At 34.1% G+C, this 25255-nt stretch overlaps 1 protein-coding gene across 8 annotated transcripts in view; it reads left to right on the top strand.

Annotated features, from left to right (window-relative positions):
* Birc6 (baculoviral IAP repeat containing 6) overlaps window positions 1–25255 on the top strand; it is a 209709-nt gene that overhangs the window by 144897 nt on the left and 39557 nt on the right. For all 8 annotated transcript variants that reach the window (XR_003301795.2, XM_026399426.1, XM_026399557.1 and 5 more), the window contains exons 59-65: window positions 348–515; window positions 1263–1436; window positions 5518–5714; window positions 8961–9261; window positions 11312–11529; window positions 15103–15267; window positions 16345–16513. Coding sequence is in view for 7 of the 8 variants with exons in the window: in XM_026399426.1 (XP_026255211.1) it covers window positions 348–515; window positions 1263–1436; window positions 5518–5714; window positions 8961–9261; window positions 11312–11529; window positions 15103–15267; window positions 16345–16513 (1392 nt within the window). In the remaining variant the exon portion in view is untranslated. The remainder of the gene's footprint in view (window positions 1–347; window positions 516–1262; window positions 1437–5517; window positions 5715–8960; window positions 9262–11311; window positions 11530–15102; window positions 15268–16344; window positions 16514–25255) is intronic.

Raw genomic sequence — 25255 nt, forward strand, 5'->3', positions numbered from 1 at the left:
CCTCAATTAGGAAACCTCTGTATTGGAATACTCCATCTCAGAGAAAAATAAACACAAGATTTCTTATGTATTTACACAAAACTATATTTTACTGTGTGGATGGTCATCTATCTCACAGATTATAGCAGTTAGCAATATTTTTACTCTCTTGGAAAACAGATACAAGCTAACACTTATTGTCATAAAATGAATAGAATTGGGAGATTAGGTTTTTGTTTAGAAGAAACATTTTTGTATTTTAGCTTAACTAGGAGCGCATGTGTTTTTTTTTTAATATTTTAGAAACTCACTTGTACTTTTAGTGTTCTGTTTACATAGATTTTTACATTTTTATTGTTTTCTTTTAGGCCTGAAATCCCAATCTAAACGTGCAGTGTCTGCTACACCACCTCGCCCTCCGTCCAGGAGGGGGAGGACAATACCTGATAAAATAGGAAGTACTTCCTCAGGTGCAGAGGCTGCGAACAAAATAATTACTGTACCAGTGTTTCATCTGTTTCACAAGCTCTTGGCAGGTAATATTCACATTACCTAGGCATCACTAAACTTCAAAGAAATTTTTAATAATCTTATAGCTATAAAAATCACACTTTATAGTAATCAGAATTATTTTTGTTTAGCTGTTTTTGATGAAATAAATGAATTAGTGATATTTTCTCTATACAGTTCCATTCTTCTTTAACCCTGTTAAATTACATCCTTGTACTTTAACTGGCTTTCTACCTTTTGCTGTTAGTATGCCATAAAAAGAGTTATATAGAAAGCAATGTGAGGCTAATTTTTTAAACTGGCAGTGAGCTGTCATATATGTCACTAATAGTTAAGCAGTACATTTTTCCCAACAAAAAAGTCTGTGGCCAGTATACTTTCCATTGGTGAAGGTGATACATATTTTATTATTTTTGTGCCATATCATTATAATCATACTACCAACTAACTCTGGATTTCTTTTCGTAGCTTTTCATTGTCGATTTGTAGCAGAATTCAACAAACTATGGATGTCTGTTTTATTGTTTCTATTTTGCTTGTGATGTGCTACTTTAATTAGCAATTCATGTGGACATTATTGTTCACATGTCAGAAGTAAAGTAAAATTTTGTAGTAGCTCAATTTAAATTGTTTTGGTTTCTGTTCAATAGATCTGACTGTTAAGCCAGAATTGAACTCTTGCCTGTGATTTAGTCAAAATAAAATAGAATAAATCAAGCCAAGTAAATGTTTCCCTCTTGGATTCTAATTTAACTTAGTTATGTCATTTTTAGGTCAGCCGTTGCCAGCTGAAATGACACTTGCCCAGCTTTTAACTCTCCTCTATGACCGAAAACTTCCTCAAGGTTACCGTTCGATAGATCTGACTGTTAAGCTGGGATCAAGAGTTATCACAGACCCAAGTCTGTCAAAAACAGATTCTTTTAAAAGATTACACCCTGAAAAAGGTATGTGCATGATGCTACTTTAAAAATTATAGTCTTTAATACAGCAAAGATTTCTAGTTAATGACTTAATTGATGGTACTGGTGATGTAGCTCAGTGGTAAAACACCCCTGAGTCCTTTACCACTGAGCTACATTCCCAACCATTTTTATTTTTTGAGACAGGGTCTTGCTAACTTGCTTAGGGTCTCGCTAAATTGCTAAGCTTGGCCTCGAATTTGAGATCCTCCTACCTTACCTTTGCAAATCGCTAGGATTATAGGCGTGCACCACTGCACCCAACTGACTGTTTTCATTGTGTCTGCCTGACAAGATATTTTTCCTTTGACTTAATGATTTTATTTGGACAATAGTTATGCTAATTCCTCTTATTATCACTTATGTGTACTTTAATTGCTAACATTACTGTGAAAATTATGTGAATTGTCATTTTAATAGTCAAAGTGAGAGCTGTATAATGCTTTATATATATATTGAGTGGTACTTCATGCGTGTAAACATTTTTACTCATACAAATTTGGATCATGCATTTTCTTATCTTTTTATTTTTTTACATATGTATTCCATTTAATATTTCAGATGTGCATTTTTATTACCGATATTTTGGTATGGATCTAACAAAATCTATGCTCTGTAATTAAACACTCTGATTGTTTCTAGTTCATAATATTAATATGGTATTATCATTTAAATGTTGAATCTTTCTCATGACTGAATTTTTAGTTATTGTCCATTTTTAAAAAATTTTTTAAATTGTAGGTGGACACCATATCTTTATTTCATTTTTATGTGGTGCTGAGGTTTGAACCCAGTGCCTCACATGTGCTAGGCGAGCACTCTACCACTGAGCCACAACCCTATCCCCTAGTTTTGACCATTTTTATTCTTCATTAATACACATTTCCGTTCCCTACATTTTTGGCAGGACTGTCCATTTTTTCAATTTTTAAAATTATTTCTTTAATATTTATAAGGTTTGAGCATACTGATATTTTGGTTTTCCAACTTAGTATTTCAGAGTTAAACCAATATGTTGGAGTTCTTATTTTGCCTTTTCTAATTGGTTATTTTTTCCCCTGTTACTTGGGATTGAACCCAGTGGTCCTTTACCACAGAGCCATATCGCCAGCTCTTTTTGTTTGTTTGTTTTTTAAGACAAGGTATTGTTGAGTTTCCTAGGCTGACTTAAAACTTCCTATACCCATGCCACAGCCTCCCAAGTAGCTATGTTTAAAGATGTTCGCCACCATACCCTACCCTAACTGGATACTTTAAGGTGTAATATATGCATATTACTAGCTAGAATCTTCTTTGAGGACTTTTTCAAAACATAAGTCGACAACTTACAACTGTGCCCAAAGTACAGCACTTTTCAGACTTCATCATACTTAGAATTACCTGCAGAACCATGTTAAAATGCAGATTTTTAAAAAATTTTAGTAGGTCTGGTATGAAACTTGAGATCGTACATGGTAATAGTCCATGGACTGTGCTTTGAATAACAAGGTCATAAAAGGCAATATCAGAAGTATCTAAAAGTCATGTTGGCATTTAGCCTTAGTATAGCTACATCTCAATAACTGATGATATTTGTGTTCTTTGGTTGAGTAGGCGAGGCAACAGTATATGCTTTTGTAAATGGAAGGGTTGTTATAAAAACAGATCTGCATCATATTTGAGTGACACATGTGCCTATATCAAATGTGACATAGGGAGAAAGAAGTGAAAGAAATGAGGGATTCTAAGCCAGAATGATCCTACTTAGAAGTCACATTCAGATATAATCATTGTTTCATGTGTGTAGTTTATTCAACACTACTTTTTACATAGTGGACAAACTTAAGTCTTTATTTGAAACATCTAGTACAAAGTAAAAAGTAGAGGCAGGGACTGGAGTTATGGCTCATTGGTAGAGTGCTTGCCTAGCACATGTGAGGCATTGGGTTTGATTCTCAGCACCACATAAATAAAGTTATTAAACAAAAAGAGGCAGTAAGGAAAATATTTTGTTGATTTTTTTTTTGTTAAAATTTATGAGATAACTGTTTTTAGAAATGGAATGAGCAAAACACTTCTGAGTAGTGCATATTATATTTCTGCTAATTTAGGGAGGACGAAGGAAAAGAAAAATGCAAAGGGCTTTATACCATTGTATTTTCTGTGAATATATATTGATCATTGTCTGTGAGTTTTGTTTTACTATGCTGTGTAAATAGTGTATATAAAAGACAGATGACTCCTAATTTATATCTAATCTAGCTAGATGTTAAAGACGTTGCCAGTATATGACAAAAGTGGAGTTAGTAAACACATATAAGTTAGTAAAGTTAGTAAAAGCATATGAACATTACAGATGCATATATCTGATCCCTGGGTTAGTAAGAGATGAGAAGGGAAGGGTTCTGATGTAGAATGTTCCAATTTGGAAGACACTTTCCAATTCTAGTCATTAAAAAGGGGGTTTTGTTTTGGTTTGGTTTAGGTTTTTTTTTCTTCTTCTTCAAAGTCTAGCCTTTGTTAATAAATTGTGTGTGATTTATTCAGTGCTTCAGTATGTATAGTTGGAAATGTAAGTCCAACTATGTAAGTTTTACACATGGTAAAAGTAGAGGTCTAAAGTATTGCCCTTTTAAATATTTTTCATTACTTCGATGGAATGGTTGCCAGTGAGGGGAGTAGAACTGCTGAACTTAATGTCTTGGAGAGTATGTTGAAGGTTCACTGGATTGTGGGTAGGGGAAGTAGAAAGCATGCATAGAGAAACAATCTATGCCCTTTACATTAATTCAGATTGTCTAGCCATTGTTATGTGCATTTTAGTTAATATTGTAGGTTATTAAAGTAAAAGTCCTAATGCTCAAAGTTTTAGAAGAACAGAAAAAAATACCTGTATTAATACCCTTTGTTAGTTTTTAGGAAGAACTGTCTTCTGGTAATGACCTTTGTTGGTCCTAGGTGTAGTCATGAATTTAGTCACTGGAATGGAGAAGAGGGAAAAGAGGAAGGGTGAGGATAAGTGCTCTTTTCTCCATTTCTGGAAGACATTTTTAGATTATAACCATAGATCTCTGTGCATTTTTAGTAAAATACTTGTGTTTATTTTATACGAAGTTCATGCTTTATTCCACAACATCTAAGCTTTCTAGATGTCCTGTAGTAACAGTGTGTCATAAAAAGTAGAGCTAGTGATTTAGTCAACTTGTAAATATCTCTTTGTTATAATTGATAGAAAAGATGCATCTTGGACATGGAATTGTTTATCTTTGGGCAGTGTATATGAGCACTTGTTCGTTAGGCTGCAACAGAGGACAGAAGGAAGTATACAGGGAGAGATGGGAGCAAGTGCCACTCGTGTGCATCTTCTGGTTGTACTACAGGAATACTTTAATTTACTGGGAACATACTTTCTTACTAATATTTAGGAATAGAAATCTGAAAATGAACCCTCTTAGAAGCATGCTTGGTTATTCTGTTGCTTTGTTTCATTTTATATTGAGCATCAAGGGAATGCATTATTTTAGTTGTAACACTACCGTATGTTTGTCTGGAGGCCTGTTGCCCTTTCTGTCTCCACTGAAATTTTTATCCCCAAGAAAGGATTACAATTTTTTGTAACAGATTGAGTTGGTGTAGTGAATTCTTGGTTATCAAAGATACTTGTGTAGGGCTGGGGTTGCGGCTCAGCGGTAGAGCACTCAACTAGCATGTGTGAGGCACTGGGTTCGATCCTCAGCAACACATAAAAATAAATACACAAAATAAAGGTATTGTGTCCATCTACAACTAATACGTGTGTGTGTGTGTGTGTGTGTGTGTGTGTGTGTGTGTAGCTTTGGGATTTTGAATTGGTGAATATTCATGATGTATGGAAAAACATGATATACACTAAGATCTTAATCACACAAAAGGGGATGTTGTGTATGTATGCACATGACCTGGAGCGACATGTCCAACTAAGCTGCTTTTGACTGGATGACTTTGGGGTTTTTTTTCCCTTTAATGCACGTATTAACTTTTAAAAAATAATAGCTGTATTAAAAACCCAGATCTTTTCTTACCCATTCAGTTTTTTGTTATTGTATAGATCATGGAGACTTACTTGGTAGCTGTCCAGAAGATGAGGCTCTCACTCCAAGTGATGATTGTTTGGATGGGATATTGGATGAATCTTTACTTGAAACCTGTCCCATTCAGTCACCATTACAAGTTTTTGCAGGAATGGGTGGATTAGCTTTGATTGCAGAAAGACTGCCCATGCTGTATCCAGAAGTAATTCAACAGGTAAGATGAGATACTGATGTGTATTTTTGTTTGTTTGTTTGATTTTTGTTGTTGTTTTGGTTTTTAACTTGCATTAACCTTTTTGATCATTATATAACTCTTTCAAAGGTTAGTCTTTACACGGCTTTATGAGAATTAGTCAGTTCTAAAGAAATGTTATAGACAAACTGCATTTGCTAAACTCATCATGCTGTAGCATTTTTCTTGATTTTTATGGTTGTCACAATAGTGCTGTCATTTCTGTGCTTCTGTTAGATTTGATATTATTTACAGTTCTTATTGGAAATGGGAGAATAAAATACTGTGTACTATTGTCCATGTGTGTTCTTTTGTTCTAAAATGTTGTTTTAGATGCCATTTTCAGTGTAGATATTAAAAAAATTAATTTAACCTATTCTCATGTTTATTACTATGCTAACATTGATGTACATGCTTCCTATGCTTTTTTTTAATTATTAATAGTGGGGTTGGAGTGTAGGGCATGGAGAATTGTAAATACAAAGCAGTTTATGTTTGTTGAATGAGTTAGGGGAATTATTCTTTCTGTCTCGAGGTACTTTGTATAAATTTCATAGAACAATTAAAAATAATACAAACTGGGGAGATTAAAACAATAGAAATTTATCATGTATAGGAAGCGCTAAGTCTGAAATAAAGGTATCATCAAGTCCATGCTTCCTCTGAGGGCTCTAGGGAAGAATCCTTTTTTGCCTCTTTCTATCTTCCAGTGTTAGCTGTGAGGTTTTTGCATTCTTTGGCTTGTAGTTACATTACTCCAGTTTTCTGCCTGTGTCTCATCTGGCTACTTTCCCTGTGTCTCTATACCTTTCTCTCATTATAAGGACTCTAGTGATTGAATGAAAGGTCTTTTCAAACCAGTTTTACCTCGTTTTAACTCAGTTACATCTGTGGAAACTATTTCAAAATAAGGTTACCTTCACAGAAAGTATATCTTTTGGGGATGTACACCTCAACAGTACACAATAACTATTCAGCAAATGGATATTGCTTACAGTAGGTAAGGGAATTATAATTCCCCTAGTATTCAAAAAGTTTAAGATATTCTGATTTGGAGGTCACATATCATAAGATGATTGACACAGAGGAGTAAAACTATTTCTTACTGGAAAAGAAGCCATTACATAATTAGTCAAAAAATTGAAAGAGAAGACTCCAAAGTTTTCAAAATTATTATTACTCAGTAGAAATGATTTTTCCTAATTCAGTATTCAGTATGCTTTACTGTATTGACTAGTATTAGGAAATGAAGTAGTGCTTTAACAGTGCACCGCAAAAAGTGGAAATAACTTTAGACTTGGATAGTTGGCAGAATGGAAGAATCCGCACAGATTATAGGCGTGCACCGCTGTGCCAGTCCACTGTCAGCTAACAGCAGTATCTGAATCAAGTTTGCTTAAGTAAGATAATTTAGGTTTTCTTTAAGGACAAGGTAGGCTTTCTCCATCACAATTCCCACATCGTTCTGAGCTCTCATCGGCGAAGGCTTTACTATCCACATTTCTATTAATAATTAGTTCAAAAGAATCTAGGATTTCTGTTAGATCCCCACTGAGGGGATCTGTGTATAATAGGTATCATCTCTTCAAAGAGCTCTCTATGTAAATAGATACTCTGACCTTTAGAATTTTCTAAAGCACAAGGAAAAGGGTCTCCTGCCACATCCTTGATTTTTCTCCCCAGAGTTTTTCTTGCAGTGAGATTTTAGCAACTTTTGTGATCTTAATAGGTTGAGAATTTCCTAAGTTGTTAATATTGGCTGCAGATCTATCTTTCAATTTATCTCTTTCCTCTTACATTTTAGTATAAATGGCAAGCAGGAAACAGGCTGTACCTTTATAATTTTGCTTGGAAATCTCTGCTAAATAACCAACTTCATCACTTAATTATCACAAGTGCTGCTTCTACATTTAAGACACAAAGGAGCTAAGGATCTGCCACTATCTGCCAAATATCCCTTTCCTTCCTGTAGTTTCTATTAATTTGTTCCTCATTTCCTTCTAAGCCTACCAGCTTTTGGGGGGAGGCGGGTGCTGGGAAATGAACCCAGGATCTTGTGTGCACTAGGCACAAGTGCTCTTCCCACTGAGCTACACCCCCAGCCCACTATCAGCATTTCTTTTTTGTGTGTGTGTGGTGGGATACTGGGGATTGAACTCAGGAGCTCTTGATCACTGAGTTGCTTAGTACCCCGATTTTGCTGAGGCTGGCTTTGAACTCACAATCCTCCTGCCTCAGCCTCTTGAACTGCTTGGATTACAGAAATTTTGTCTATATATGAACTCACACATATACACATATGTGTTTATACTTGGATTTTCTTGATTTGTTTGCTGATAGGTCCTGGAAGCAGACTCCCCTATCAATGTCAGTTTTCCATTAAAAGGAATCAGAGATTACTGGGTGTGGTGGTGCACACCCACAATCTCAGCTGCTCAGAAGTCTGAGGCTGGAAAATTGAAGTTCAAGGGTAGCCTGGGTAACTTACCCTGTCTCAAAATAAAAACAGGACTAGGGATGTAGACCAGTGGTAGACACATTTGCCTAGCATTTGCAAGGGCCTAGGGTCAATCCGGTACCACAGGAAAAAAAGAATTCAGGACTCTAAAACTGAGACTGAAGTTTCTTTTCTAGTAGAAAATAAAGAAATGCTTGAAGGATAGGAATGTGTTGAAAGGAGGCAGAAACCTGGTTTAAGGATTTCTTGTGACTAATCTGATTCCACTTAGACATCAAAATAACTAATGATAATAACAGAATGTAACTATAGAGTAAAATTAGAATCCATGATGATAAACATGAATACATACGCAGGGGAAGAAATGAATATTTTTCCTTGTAGTTCAATGACAACTAAATAAATACGGAAAGAATGGTAGTATTAAGAAGTCAACCTTTATAGTTTTGGTGGTAGGTAGGGTTTCAGGAAAGAATTATAAAAATGCTATTACTAAAATAATCAGTTAAGTGAGAAACAAGATATTTATATAATCTTAAAGACTATCTAAAGATACTTAACTAATTACAAGCAGAAAATATAACTTTAATATAGAGATGCTACTACTGCCACGCTCAGGATTTCATGTACTTTCTGGTGTCTGGATGCTTGTCCCTTTTTTATTCTTTATACTCTTGTATTTTAAAAAGATCATTTTAAGTCTTTTATTTGAACCTAATGTTGAAAGATACAAATAACCAAACACAGTTTTGTTTTGTTTTGTTTTTAAGGTGAGTGCTCCAGTGGTAACATCTACCACTCAGGAAAAGCCAAAGGATAGTGACCAGTTTGAATGGGTGACCATTGAACAATCAGGGGAATTAGTTTATGAAGCTCCAGAAACCATTGCAGCTGAGCCCCCACCTATCAAGTCAGCAGTACAGACCATGTCTCCCATACCTGCCCATTCATTGGCTGCTTTTGGATTATTTCTTCGTCTTCCGGGCTATGCTGAAGTGCTATTGAAAGAAAGAAAACATGCCCAGTGCCTTCTTCGATTGGTATTGGGAGTGACAGATGATGGAGAAGGAAGTAAGTGTTTAGTGTTATTAATTAAATTTATCAACACATACATAAGTAGATTGAGTAGAGTTACTCAGATCATTGCTTGTTGTTCATCATTTATTTTTTTCATAGTTCAACTGTTAGATAATTTGTTGATGATGGTAGCTCAGTTTGAAGATAAAATGTAATAAATTGTAAAGAACTTTGATTTTGGGCTGGGGTTGTGGCTTAGCGGTAGGGTACTCGCTTAGCACGTGTGAGGCCCTGGGTTCCATCCTCAGCACCACATATAAATAAATAGAATAAACATATTGTGTCCAACTACAGATAAAAAATAAATTTAAAAAAATTTTAAAAAGAACTTTAATTTCTGTTTTTGTTCAAAACATATTTCCTAAGATCTTACAAACTTGCTAGAAACCTTTGGAGTGATTTAAACATGTAGTGTTTAAGTAGATCTACCCTTATGTAGCAAGTGTCATCTAGTCATAACAGTGAACAAGTACATGCAGACGTAACAAGTTATTTAAGGCCTGGAACACACTTAAATGTGATACGATGGAACCTCACAAGTGTGAGGTTATTTCTTTACTACCCAGCAATGTGTGAATGAAGCTCCATAGGGATTTTTGCGGGAGGCTTAAAGGATAGGTGAGATTTAATTGGGAAGAGTTATTTCAGAAGGAAGGAATGGTTTGAGCAGTATTTGGAGGCTCAGAATATGAGAGAGGAGATAAAGTAGCTGATGAAAATTTGTACTAAAGGTAATACTGACAACTTACTTTAAAAGCTGATATTGGTAATGTGAAAAGTCTTACTAAGAACCTGAAGTTTTATTTTGAATAAAAGTGTGAGGCTTTATTAAAATGTATTAAGTGAAATATTTTTTTCTTAAAGTCAGTGTCAGCAATATTTTGATTAAGGAGAACAAGATTTTTTAAAAGGGTAAATATAATATATAATAATGCAGAGTAATCATAGAAAGCTCATGATTATTTCCACTGTTTGATATTATTATTTAATAGAAAGAAAGAAAAAAAAAGATTGGTTGATGACAGGGTGGCCTAGCAAAGTAGATTTTTACTTGGGTCATATGTTTGTTCATTCAATGACCATTCTACTCATATTAATAAAAATAAATATTTTCTTACATCATTTAAAAAACACATTCTTTTGAGTGGGTTATTTTCTTTCATATGTCATTTAGGAAGACTATCTTGTTAAACTCTGCTCCACAATATATATTTAATTCAATAAAACCATGAATTTATATACCTTAAATTTGAAGCTATCAGTTATTCTAAGTACATTTTGTTAAGTAGCTAAAGGGGTAAGGTCTATCATATTTTAACATTATATTGCAAGACAGTAGGTGTGACCTTAAAAAAGAGAACCAACTGCATTTATGCCATTTCAGACTATTTTTAATGAATATACAATGAGTATATATTAAAAAGTAATTATGGGGCTTGGGGATGTGGCTCAGTCCTAGGGTACTTGCCCGGCATGCCTAAGATCCTAGGTTCAATCCCTAGCACTGCAAACAAACAATTAATAAATATTTTTGAAAGCATAATTATATCCTTCTCTATAATAATCTCATCCACCATTCATGTAGCATTGCTTTCTTTGCATGTAACACTTCTTTCTAAAACATAGTAGAAAACTATATTGCAAAAAAGAAAGTAATTTCAGTCACTCACTGTTTGTAGTGGAAACTACTCTTAAGGCAAGTAGTTATATTTTTACTATTGTAAGACACTTTAAATTCTTCTCTATTAGAGAGTTTAGTTTGAATTCTAGTTCATAATAATTTTGATATCATCTGTAGCTACTAATTATTATATGCATATATTTCAACCTTTTTGGAATTTATGTATACTGTGTCTTACGGAGCTTTTTTCCTGACACTATTTGTGATTAAATTTGAAAATATAACTGTTCTATCTATGGCTTTATAATAAATTAAGTGATATAATTTTACATTGCATTGTCATTAATTTTTGACCCTGTATGTAACTCCATATTGTGTTTTTAAATATTTTTGAGTTTGAGTCCTCTTCTCTTTTTAATCTAGGTCATATTCTGCAATCTCCATCAGCCAATGTGCTTCCAACCCTTCCTTTCCATGTCCTTCGTAGCTTGTTTAGCACGACTCCTTTGACAACTGATGACGGTGTGCTGCTTAGGCGGATGGCATTGGAAATTGGTGCACTACATCTCATTCTTGTCTGTCTCTCTGCTCTGAGCCATCATGCCCCACGAGTTCCAAACTCTAATCTCAATCAAACAGAAGTAAGTTTAATTTGAATTCCTTTTTTTAAAAAAAATACTTTTTAGTTGTAAGTAGATCTTTTATTCTATTTATTTATTTGTATGCGGTACTGATGATCGAACCCAGGGCCTCACACATGCCAGACAAGTGCTCTACCACTAAGCCACAATTCCAGCCCCATAATTTGAATTCTTTATAATATGAAAAACTAAAGCCTTTTCTGCAGTAGTATTTCAAAGACTTAAGTGTCCCTTTGTACACTTAAAACAAGGGTTATTTAAAAGTGAAACTGAAATTGATTTTTATATTAGGCTTCTTTGGAAAATTGCAAATTAACCCACCTACTTGAAAAACAGAAAAATTTTTAAGAGCTTAATAACTTTCCCATTTATCATGATATTTTGAATTTATGCTATGACCCATTTTCCTTTCCTTTAATGAATCATACTATTGCATGGTAAGTTCTGTTCAATGGAGTCAGACAAGAACGAAAAAAAAAAATAGGATTCAAACCTCATTATTTCTAGATGATTTGATTGTATTTTTTAGGAAAACCTAAAAATAATCAATGGCTTAACTGAGTTTAGTGTGGATGCAATATATAGAGTCAGTATATAAAAATCAATTATTTCATCAATTGCAGTGGTGCATGCTTTAATCCCTACAATTTAGGGATTAGACACAAATCTAAGGCCCTAGGCAACTCAGTGGTAGAGCACCCCTTGAGTTCAGTCCCCAATACTGAAAAAAATAAATATATGGAAATAATTATTATTTAACAGTAATAGGCAAGAAGAACTTTGTAAAGAAATTTTTAAGAGTGGCATCAGAAATAGATGATTCTTGGGGCTGGGGATGTGCCTCAAGTGGTAGCATGCTTGCCTGGCATGCATGCGGCCCGCGTTCGATCCTCAGCACTACATAGAAAGAAAGATGTTGTGTCCGCCGAAAACTCAAAAATAAATATTAAAAATTCTCTCTCTCTTAAAAAAAATAATGGTTTTAAAAAAAGAAATAGATGATTCCTATGAATATATCTGAAAACTTGCATAAAATCACTTCATAAAATTTTTTTTAAAAAACCACTTGAAGGTATTTAATGTCTTTGCCTATGTTTATCTCCAGAAACTACAGCAGGACAATAATATTCTTTTCCAAATTAATCTATGTTTGTTGCAATTCCAGATTTCCTTTTGAAAGAAGTTTACAAATTGATTGTAAAATTTATGTAGAAATACAATGGATCAAGGATACTTAATCAGTTTCAAAGAACAACAGCATGTCTAGGCAATACATATTACCATAGATCAAAGTTTACTATGAAACTGTGGTGCTATTACAAGGATAGATAGAAGCCTAGGAAAAAAATAGAGACGAAAGCCCATATGTAAAAGATTATCTAATACATGACATGTAACTGCAACATAATGAATTAGTATAGTCTCATCAATACATGGTAGTAGATGAGTTTGATATCTATGTGGAAAGAAAAAATCTTTTAAGCTCTGTTGGGCTCTGTAGGCAAAATAATTTTAAGGGGTCCATAAATCTAAATGTTTAGAGTATATTAGAAATATATACCCCAGGTTCAATGGGAATCCCAGTGGTTGTAATCCCAGCAGTTTGGGAGACCACAAGTTCAAAGCCTGCCTTGTCAACTTAATGAGACCCTAATCAACGAAGCAAGACCCTGTCTCAAAAAATGAAAAGAGCTAGAGATGTGGCTTGGTGATTAAGCACCTCTGGGTTCAATTCCAGGTTCCAAGAAAAAAAAAAAATACCTGTTTAATTAATCAGACACAATTATGTTGTAATGTTGTAGCAAATTTTTTTTAATAGGGTACTAAAAAGGTATTAACTGAAAAGGAAGAAAAAAACAATCATGTTAAAATTAGAAACTTGAAAATTGACACACAGTTGTATGTATTTGTTGAATAAAATGTTTGGGTATGTATATACCATATATATATAGAGAGAGATAGCATATCTACCACCTAAAACACATCATTTTTTTTTTTTAATTTTTAGTTGTCAATGGACCTTTTTGTATTTATTTATATGTGCTGCTGAGAATTGAGCCCAGTGCCATCCATCACAACTTAATGAGACTTTGATTCAAAATAAAAATGGACTAGGGTGTAGCTCACTCGCTGGTAGAGCACTGCAGGATTAAACCCCCAGAACACACACCCCCAATCAATTTCTACATATATTCTTTTTCCTTAATAAATACTTCCATGGAAACAAAAAGTGTTGATATTGCTTGTAAGTGCCTATTAAACTAACATTTAATTGCAAATGTTTTGTGGGTATGTGATATGTTTTATTTAATGGATTCTTTACAGAAAGATTCTTATTCTAGAATTAATGTTACAATCCCATAAATAATAATAAAAAAAAGAGAATTCACCTTTATGGTAGGAGGGGAGAGGTGAGGTTTTTAATCAATTGTTTTCTGTCTCCACACCATTTTTTATTGATTTTTTTTAAATAAATGACAGCAGAATGCATTACAATTCTTATTACATGTATACAGCACAGTTTTTCATCTCTAGTTGTATACAAAGTATGTTGACACCAATTTTTGTCTTCATACATGAACTTTGGATGATGATGTCTATCACATTTCACCATCCTTATTAATCCCCTGCTCCTTACCTTTCCCTCCCACCCCTCTGCCCTATCTAGAATTCATCTAATCCTCCCATGCTCCCCCTCCCTACCCCACTATGAGTCAGCCTCCTTATATAAGAGAAAACATTTGGCATTTGTTTTTTTCGGGGAATTGGCTAACTTCACTTAGCATTATCTTCTCCAACGCCATCCATTTACCTGCAAATGCCATGATTTTATTTTCTTTTAATGCTGAGTAAAATTAAGAATTAAAACTTCTGTAAATAGTAGTCTCTCTTATAATGATTAAAAACATCTCTGTGTTATTCTTTTTACTGGATTCATCCTAAAAGGGTCTGGCATATCTCTTTTTTCTTTCTCCGTTTTCTCTGTTTGACTTTGAGTCATTGATTCTTTGGGCTCTCAAAGAAGTTTATCCCCTTTTCTGGTAATTTTTTAAAATTTTATTATTTATTCTTAATATTTCCATTTACCCCTACTTTCCCTTTGCAACTGCAATTTGAATTCTGTCTTCGTGCATTTACCTATAGAAATTGAATTTTACAACATATTACATTTTCTGTCTTCTTCCACTTAGTTTTTGAGGTTTGTCCACATAGCATGCATTAGTACATTACTTTCTATCGCTAAACAGTATTCCATTGTGTTTGCTTGTCTGTTCATCCATTGGACATTTGGATTCTTTCTTCTTTTTGACTATTATAAAAAGTGCTGTTATGACCATATGTGTGTGTGTGTGTGTGTGTGTGTGTGTGTGTCTTTTTTATTTAAGACTAGTTTTCTTTTCTTTGGGGTATCTACATAGAAGTAGAATTCCTGGGTCATAGTAATTCAATGTTTAAATGATCATTCAACAAATTTTCCATAACTGTTGAACTATTTTACATTGTCAGTAAGAAATATTTCTGAAGATAAATAAAGTCCTATAGTAATAAATTTTTATTTTTTATTGTCCTAAGCCACAGGTGTCAAGCTCTCATAACCCCACATCAACAGAAGAACAGCAGTTATATTGGGCCAAAGGAACTGGCTTTGGAACAGGTTCTACAGCTTCTGGGTGGGATGTGGAGCAAGCCTTAACTAAACAGAGGCTGGAAGAGGAACATGTCACCTGTCTTCTGCAGGTAAATTTGTAGAGGCCATATCCTTAGTGATAATAGTTACCATTATTTTCTGTATTTGTACAAATTTTTAAATATTGATGATGTATCCAACTCATCTTCAGCTACTTTTATGCCCACTTGTACTCCCTTCTCCCAGTACATTCTTAGATGCCTTTGGACAAAGATTACACTTCCCTGCTTATAATTCTTAATTTCTTCACTGAAAGGAAGTTAACAAGAATGAAATTCTTCTATAATTAGAAAATGTACATATCTACTTTCTTCTAGTCATCATCTCATTTTTTAACATGTTGTATCTGGACTCCTCTTTTAAAAGTTATCTGTTTATTTACTTGTTTGTTTTAGCTGTTGATGGACTTATTTATTAATTTATATATGGTGCTGAGAATCGAACCCAGTGCCTTACACATGCTAGGCAAGTACTCTACCACTGAGCCACAACCTCAGCCCTGTTTATTTTCTTTTTGTTGTTACTGGGCACTGAATTCTGGGCCTTGTGCTTGCTCTACCAGTGATCTACATCCACAGCACCATTATATGTTTTCAAATTGTCTGTGATGTTTCTAGAGTCGGGCAAGTTGACCTAGCATAAAAAAGCCTTGATACCACAGAAATGAGTAGAGAGACTTAAAGAAAAGATTAGCTTTAGTTCCTTTATCAACTAATTGAAATAAAGTCTTTTAAGTGTTGCTTTCTGCAATTCTCAAATGATACACTTATTGTAATGTAGAAGTCTTAAGATCTCAGTACTCTGAAAGTGTAAACTGAACCTATTCAATAAAATATCATAAATAACAAGAGGTGCTACTGTTTTTAAGTTTGTGCCCTTAAATGGATTTCTTCTCTAAGTGTAGTCATGTGGTGTACCATGTTTTGTTAGTAACACTCTCAGGCAATATAGATCCTTTCCTTTTGAAAATTTAAACAGAACATATCTTCTTTTCAAAAACATAGTGTAAGACATTGAATGAATAGAAATATATACTTTTGAATATTCAGATTGAATCTGTTAACATATACGCCTTTAAAGTATGTGGAGCTAAAGTCCAGTTTACTTTCAATAATTTAAATTTGCAGGTTCTTGCAAGTTACATAAATCCTGTTAGTGGTACAGTAAATGGAGAAGCTCAGTCATCTCATGAGAGTAGAGGACAGAACAGTAATGCCCTGCCGTCTGTACTTCTAGAGCTTCTCAGTCAGTCCTGCCTCATCCCAGCCATGTCATCTTACCTACGAAATGATTCAGGTAAATCAAATAATTATAAAACTTTGAAATTGTTCATTTGAAATATCTTTGTGGATGAATATTTTTGTCCACTTATTTTATCATTATCAGCTTAAATAAGAAGGTTTAATTGACACAGAAGATTTATTTCTTATTTATTTTTCTGAAAATAATTGATTTTGGTGCCCTTAATTTAATATTATGCCATCACCTTTTCTGGTACTTGGAATAAAAATTTTTATGATTCCTTTGTCTTTACCTAAGTGCACACATTTCTTTCTTTTAATAACCAAAAATCATAAAACAAAGGCTAGCAAATTCATGACAGTATTCTGATTGAAATGTGGTAAATATGGTGGAATCTCTGTGCATTTTATAGGATTTTTTCATCCAACTGTGAAATGATGCACAATAAACCACCTCCACCCCCACCCCATACTGGGGATTCAACCCAGGGGTTCTTTACCACTGAGCTACCTACCCAGACCTTTTTATTTTGAGACAGAGTCTTGCGATTTTGCTAAGGCTGGCCTCAAACCTATGATCCTCCTGTATGGACCTCCTGAGTCATTAGGATTATAGATGTGTACCACTATACCCTGCTAGACAATAGTAAGGTTTGAAGAAAGGCAGATAAGTCATTCAAGTGCACAAGTACTTAATAATAATAAAGGGATTAATTTTTTTAAATTCAATGAAAATATCATAGGTACTTACTTTGTCAGTATGCAACTTATTATTGATTGGAGTTAGTTTATTATTTCCTTGGTTGTGGAATTATTGTCCAAGGATTGTGTTCTTTTAAAAATAAGTACAGAAAGTTATGAGACTCAGAACACAATATTGACAAGAAAAACAAGCAATTCTTGTTTACTTTTAACCAGAACCCTTAAGTTTGTTTTTTATTTTAACTGTTTTATCTTTATCTCTTTTAGTTTAGATCATTACTCATGAAAGTAAACATGTATGTGTTTTGTTAGTTTGTTAGGAATACATAGGGAAAACAGTGGGAATGAATCTCAGAGTAATCTAGTATTTGGTGGCAGTTAAGTTGCACAATTGGATGAAAAGAAAAGATATTTATTTGTATTTGAAAAGGAATTACTGCTTAGATTCCCTACCGTTATTATAGAAATTATTGTGCTTCAAAAGAATACCAGTCTGCCTTAAATTTCTTCATGAAGGTATGGAGGTAATTAAGTATTTAGATTTATTTTTATTTTTTAGATTGACTTGTTTTACATATCAGCTTGGTCTTTTTTTTTTAATTGCAAATGTAGAATGTTTTGTAATTAAGTAAAATACTTGATATTGTATAAAATTTAATACTGGATTGCATAGAACAATTGGATAGGGTGAGAAAAGGTTTGTCTTTTTCTCATTTTCTCTATCATTAAAATTTTATTTTATTAATCCCTTTACTTTCAAGAAATACATTGCCTACCAAAACAACTTAAATTTCTTCGTTTTAAAATTCAGTCTTTGTATAATACTGAGTTTTTATCTTTATGCTTTAGGATCAAAACATTATTTATATAATATTTAAAATAGTCACAGTTTATATAAGTGAGCTTTCTGAGGAAACATGTTAATTCTAATTATGGTGGTATACATCTGTAATCCTGTCTGTGGGAGGAGGATCCTGAGTTCCAGGCCAATCTGGGCAAATTAGCCCAACCCTGTCTTAAAACAAATAAAAAAGAAATTGTGTGGTAATAAGTAAGGTGTGATAGTTTGTAATCTTATGTGACAGATCAGAGTTTGATTTTTCTTTTCCAAGTTGTAGTATTTTCTTGAAAAAGGAGTTTCTTCATATTGTATTTAGATGTGCTTAAATGTGTGTTTTGTCCAAGTAATGATATAACTTTAATTAGTACATTTGAACTTGAATTTGTGATACCAAAAATATATTTTGAAATCATACCTTTATTAAGCCAGGCAATGGTAGTACAAGTTTGTAATCTCAGTGTCTTTGGAGACTGAGGCAGAAGACTGGCAAGTTGAAAGCCAGCCTCAGAAACTTAACGAGGTCCGAAGCAATTTAGACCCTGTCTCAAAAAGGGATAGATGTGGCTTGGTGGGATAGCACCCCTAGGTTCAATTCCTGATATCCCCCAAATTAGACTAATACTTCAAGATAAATAATATAAAGTTATTAACTAAGTTGTGGTAAATAAATTAGATGTCATGCCTCTTAAATCATGTTTTCAGTAATTAGAGAATTATTCTTGAGTTTAGAATATTTTCTCACTTTTAGTTTATGAGAAGCAAGATATGTCAGGAATATCTGGCCTAATATTATATATGTATAAGTAAATATAAGTTAATTATATGATTATCAAATTTAGGTAAAATATTAATAATTAACTTTTTCACTGGATTTTTAAAATCTGAACAAATTATCTTGCCATGTTTTTCCTAAAACTTAGTAAAATGCCTATTTTAGAACATTAGTCTAAAGTTCATTTTTAAATTTTGTTGTATTTCCAATTTAATTTATTTTTGGCAACGTTTGATGGTTGGGGCATAGGTTACAGTATTCAACTCAGAATCTTTTGCTTTGTTTAGTTGTCTTGACTCTTTATTCTTTTTTAAAAATCTGAAATAGTTCACAGCCTTTATCTTTTTAGGTGTCAATATTTTTTACAGGATGCAGACCATTTATAGAATATCCTCTAAGTCAGTTTTTGTTTTTGTTTTGTTGAACCCAGGGCTTTCCACAGTAATAGCTGAACTACATCCTCTGCCCAACAGGGTTTTTTAGTTGTTGATGGATCTTTATTTATTTATATGTGGTGCGGAGCCTTGAACCCTGTGCCTCACACATGCTAGGCAAGCGCTCTACCACTGAGCCATACCCCAGCCCACAGGTTTTTGGTTTTTTTTTCCCAATTTGGTGCTGGGGATTATACCCAGAGCCTTGTGCATGTGAAGCAAGCACTCTACCAACTGAGCCTGTATCCCCCAGTCCAGCCACAGGTTGATTTTTTTTAAAAAATATGTTTTTAGTTGTAGATGAACACAAATCCTTTATTTTTATTTATTTATTTTTATATGGTGCTGAGGATCGAACCCAAGCAATCACTCTACCACTGAGCTACAACCCCAGCCCACCACAGGGTGATTTTAAGTGTGGAAACAATACTGATAATTTCGCTTGACATTGAATTTAAGGGATGAAAATATTTGCTTACAGTTGCTAGCATATTCAAAAACAGAAATCAAGGTGATAGGTTCTTTTAAGAGCTACAGGAAAATACTACATATTTCCATTCTGTTACATGTTTTTAAGTGATTGATGAACAAGACAAGAAAATACAGAGGCCTGTGGTGTCAGTGCCCTACTTTTCCTATCAAACACTGGTCTTCTGGTAACCTTTAATTACCTAATGTGTTTTTTTGCCTCTACCCCCAACCCCTTTTGCCCTTTTCTCCTGGTGCTTAGTAGCTATTTGGCAGATATTTTTAACTCCTTAATTACTGTTAAAAATTTATGAGTACCAGAGTTTATTCCTCATTTTAATAAAACCTTCCCAAGGTTTCAGTTGTGCAAGCTCACAATGTAGCAGGTTACCTAAGTCTATTTTATTTTGACAGAAGTTTTTAAATTGGCCTAAATATTTTAAATAATAATACTAGGCTGGCCAAAAGGATCAACAATAATTGCACATAAAGTTGATCTTCACTTGTAGTGCTGAACATCTTTGCATCAAAGTTGGAAAGAGAATATTGTCAGTTGCAAAATTATTACCAGAATAGAGGGAGTGTACAAGTTCCTTGGGGAGAAGGACACCCTTTTTTCAAAAATGACTTCTAACAATTCTGTAACTGAGACACTGATCCTATTCTTCAGAGGTAGGTAACTGATTATATTTAGTGATTTAGTCATTAAATAATTCTCTTAACAATTCTTTTACTTGTAGTATAATAATGACTATGCCATTGTTTAACAAATTTGTTATTTTTAGACAGTTACTTTTATTTGTAAAATTTTAAATTTGAGCATTTATGTGTCCAGTTCATTAAGCTGGTTTAGTATTGTTAGGATAAATTCTGAACATTTCATCTTTTATGAATTCACTGCAGCAGAACTATTTAATAATGATTTATTAGTAGTTTTTCTACTATAATCTTTTTATTTTGGGGAGTGGGGACTGGGGATTGAACCCAGGGGCATCTGTATCACCGAGCTACATCTCCAGTGTATCTGTGATTCTCTTTTCTCCTGCCTCAGCCTCCCAAGTGGCTGGGATTATAGGTGTACACCACCACCACACCCGACTGCTATAACTTTTTCATAAATTATCTTCTTTGTATAAGCGTGAAAATGGGTGAAGAGGAAATTTAGGGGCCTGTTATATTTAAATGAATGGAGACCTTTTTTTAAAGTATTTGGTACAATGGCAGTATGAGTTTTCATATTTAGGCAAAATTACTCATATTTAACAAATGTTTTTGCAGCATGGTTTCGGGTATTTTGGGTTTTTTTCTTAGTTTTAGTTGGACATAATACCTTTATTTTATTTATTTATTTTTATGTGGTGTTGAGAATCGAACTCAGCTCCTTGCACATGCTAGGTGAGCACTCTACCGCTGAGCCAGAACCCCAGTCCCAGTTTCAGGTATTTAAGATAGAACAATAAATTTGACACTGGTCTATTAGTTTTTTTCATGAAAAAATAACCAAAATAAAGAAATATGTTAGTGTTCTTGCTTGAGGTTTCACTTTGGGTTAACATGAAATTAATAACATAATTCTGTGTTGGCCAACTATGTGTAACAAACTAGTAATTTAAAAAATATAATAATTTGGACTTTTCTTCCAAGAGCCTAATTCTATAAATAAGTAAGACAGGTGGTCTGAAAAACAGTGAAGAAAAAAATATAAATAAAACAATAAATTTGAAATCATAGTTTCTAGGTCTAGGTACATAGTGAAACAAGTAAGTATATTAAAAAAATTGTATTAGGATGTTTTGTCTCCAGTATCATTTTTAAAAAGAATGGTAAATTCCCACCAACAATATATAAGAGCTCCCCTTCTCCACACAGTTGTCATCTTTTTTTTTACTTTTTGTCTTTTGATAATAGTCATTGTAAATGGGATGATATTTTTGTGGTTTTGCTTTGTATCTCCCTGATGATTAATGGTGTTCAGTATTTTTTCACGTATTTGTTGGTCAGTTTTATATCTTTTTTAAAGAAATATCTATTCAGATCTCTTCCCATTTTAAAATTGGATTTAGTTGTTTTTCTTACTATTAAGTTTCTATTGTATTCTAGATATTAACCCCTAGTCAGATAGTCGACATAAATATTCTCTGTAGGTTTTCTTTTGATTGTTTACCTTGCTGTGTAGCAGCTTCTTAGTTTCATACAATACCATTTGTCTAATTAGTGCAACCATTAATTAGAGGTTCCTCAGCAACATGAAAATAGAATTACCACATGACCCAGCAATCCCTCTACTTTGCTTGTATGTATGTGTGTACGTGTGCGTGTGCACATGTGCATATCCATATCTAAAAGAAATGAAATTGTATCAGCTATCTGTACACCTGTGCTTACTGCAGCACTATTCATAATAGTCAAGATACAGGGAAGGAATCAACCAAGATGTCCATTGACAGATAAATGGACTTTTGAAAAGTTATATATTTACACTCTAGAATATTATTCTGCCATATAAAGATGAAATTCTATCATTTGCAGCAACATGGATGAAACTAGAAGATATGTCAAATAAGTGTGGTAAACATGCTTATAATCCCAGCAATTCAAGAGGCTGAGGCAAGAGGATTGCAAGTTTAAGGCCAGCCCCCTCAATTTTTCTTCCTTCCTTCCTTTCCTTCCTTCCCTTCCTTCCCTTCCTCTCCCCCCCCTTTCTTTCTTTCTTTTTTTTTCCCCCAAGGATTGAACCCAAGAGCAATTAACTGCTAAGCCACATTCCCTAGCCCTTTTTTGCATTTTAAGTAGAAAGAGGTCTTGCTGAGTAGCTTAGGGCCTTGCTGAATTGCTGAGGTTGCTTTGAATTTGTGATCCTCTTGCCTCAGCCTCCCAAGACACTGAGACCAGCCTCCACAACTTAACAAGAAACTGAACAATTTAACAAAACCCTGTCTGAAAATAAATAATAAAAAGGACTGGGGCTATATCTCAGTGGTAAAGCTCCCCTGGATCAATCCCCTACACCAAAAGAAAAAACAAAGGGAGGAAAGAAGGGAAGGACAAATAGCACATGTTCTCACTCATTTGAAAAAGTGAAAAAAGTTGACAGTGTAGAAGTAGAGAGTATAGTCATTTGCGAGGAAGAGGGAGAGGGGGGATAGGGATTGTGAAAGGCTGGTAGGTAAAGGGCCCCCAAACAGTTGGATAGAGGGAAGTAGTCTTTGTTATATGGCCCAATATGACAACTATACATTTCAGAGTTCTTGAGACGTTTGAAGGATTCTGACACACAGAAATTATAAAATCTGAGGAAATAGAAATGCTAATTATCCTGATTTAATCATTATATTGTAATATATGTATCAAATTATAATACTTAATAAATTTTTAAAAATATATCAAACAACAGGAAGAAGAAGGGGGAGTGCTGAGAATTTGGCTTAGTGGTAGTGATTGCTTAGCATGCATGAGGCCTTGAGTTCTATCCCAGCATTCTCCCGCCCCTCCTCCTCCCCCCAAAAAAGAATGATGAAAATGCCATAGAGAGAAAGGGCAGTTATTTCATGAGAGATTTTTTAGGTTGATAATAAAATCTTCATGTAAACGATGTGTTTGTTTTAATTTTTTTATCAACATTTAGCTTTCCACTTATAACCATGTAATTCTGAAAGCTGCTTTTGTAGGTCATGATCCTTTTTTATCTAGTTCTATTTTTTAAAATTAATTTATTTTAAGTGGTATATATGACTACAGAATGCATTTTGATTCATTGTATACAATTGCAGCACAACTTTTCATTTCAGTGGTTGTATTCAATATAGCATCACACCATATGTGCAGTCATACATGTACCTAGGGTAATGATGTCTATCTTATTCCACCATCTTTCCTGCCCCCATGCACCCTTCCTGCCCCCATGCACCCTTCCTGCCCCCATGCACCCTTCCTGCCCCCATGCACCCTTCCCACTCTCCCTCCCCTTTGCCCAATCACAGTTCCTCCATTTTTTCCATGTCTCCCCCTCCCCATTATGGATCAGTATCTGCTTATCAGAGCAAACGTTTGGCCATTGGTTTGGGGGGATTGGCTTACTTTGCTTAGCATGATATTTTCCTGCAAATGTCATAATTTTATTCTTTTTTAATGCTGAGTAACATTCCATTGAGTATATATATACCACAGTTTCTTTATCCCGTCATCTATTGAGGGGCATCTAGTTTGCTTCTACAGTTTAGCTATTTTGAATTGAGCTGCTGTGAACATTGATGTGGCTGCATTATTATAGTATGCTGATTTTAACTTGTGCCTAATAGAGGAAAAAGTAGGCCCAAATTTTCATCACGTCAGATTAGGCCCCAATTTCCTTAACAATACTCCTAAACTATAAGAAATAAAATCAAGAATTAATAAATGGGATGGATTCAAACTAAAAAGCTTTGTCTCAGCTAAAGAAACAATGAGGTGAACAAAGAGCACACATTTTGGAAGAAAATTTTTGCCACATGCACGTCAGATAGAGCACTAATCTCCAGGATATATAAAGAACTCAAAAAAACTTAATACACACACACACACACACACACACACACACACACAAAACAATAAATGGGCTAAGGAGCTGAACAGACATTTCTCAGAAGAAGATATACATTCAGTCAAAAATATATGAAAAAATGTTCAGCATCTCTAGCAATAAGAGGAATGGAAATTAGAACTACTCTAAGATTAGATTTCATCTCATGTCAGTCAGAATGGCAGTTATCAAGAAAACAGACAACAATAAATGTCAGTGAGGATATGGGAAAAAGGCACGCTCTTACATTGGTTGCACCAATTTTCAATCCCACCAGCAATCTGGAAAACAAAATGGAGATTCCTTAGAAAACTTGGAATGGAACTTCTAATTCTATTATAGTTAACATTTATACCGTTTAGTAAGTTACTCCTCTGGCCACTAGATGGAGATCCTGTTTCGTTGTTATACATACTTGACTTTTACAAGGCAGAATGTTTTTACTTCATCTCAGTCCCCTTTTGAAAAATGGTATGTTCCTTTCTTTTCAGAAAACAATATGTTAGCTCTTAGGGCACATTATATTATTTACTCTTAACCTAATGGGTTATGCTAACAATCCTTAAAGTGTCACAAAATCCTTACCTTTATAGTGCCTCTTTCAAAGTATGGAGATATCATTTTGGAGTTGAAAAGGAAATAAGCATTATCCTGAGAGATACCTGTGTTTCCCAGAGAAACTGGGAAAGAGACCTCTCAGATACAGAAACTATGAGAAAATTCTCATGGAGAGAGTTGGAGAGTGAATTTACAGAGTCTGAGTAACTGAGGTTATGGATTTGGGGAGAAAATACTACAGAAATAAAAGTCCCATTCTTGTCATATCACATCAGGGTGATATGATGTCACATATCATCGACGATGATGTCAATCTCGATCACGTGGTTAAGATGCTATCTACCAGGTCTTTCCAATTTGAAATTTAGAAAACTCTTTCCTTTCCAAACTCTATTCTTTATGTGCATGTCACTCATTCCCACACACTCAGTGGGAAGGGAACAAAGTACCCTTCTACTGGAGGC

The sequence above is a fragment of the Urocitellus parryii genome, chromosome 12, assembly GCF_045843805.1.
Source record: "Urocitellus parryii isolate mUroPar1 chromosome 12, mUroPar1.hap1, whole genome shotgun sequence".
Taxonomy (NCBI): domain Eukaryota; kingdom Metazoa; phylum Chordata; class Mammalia; order Rodentia; family Sciuridae; genus Urocitellus; species Urocitellus parryii.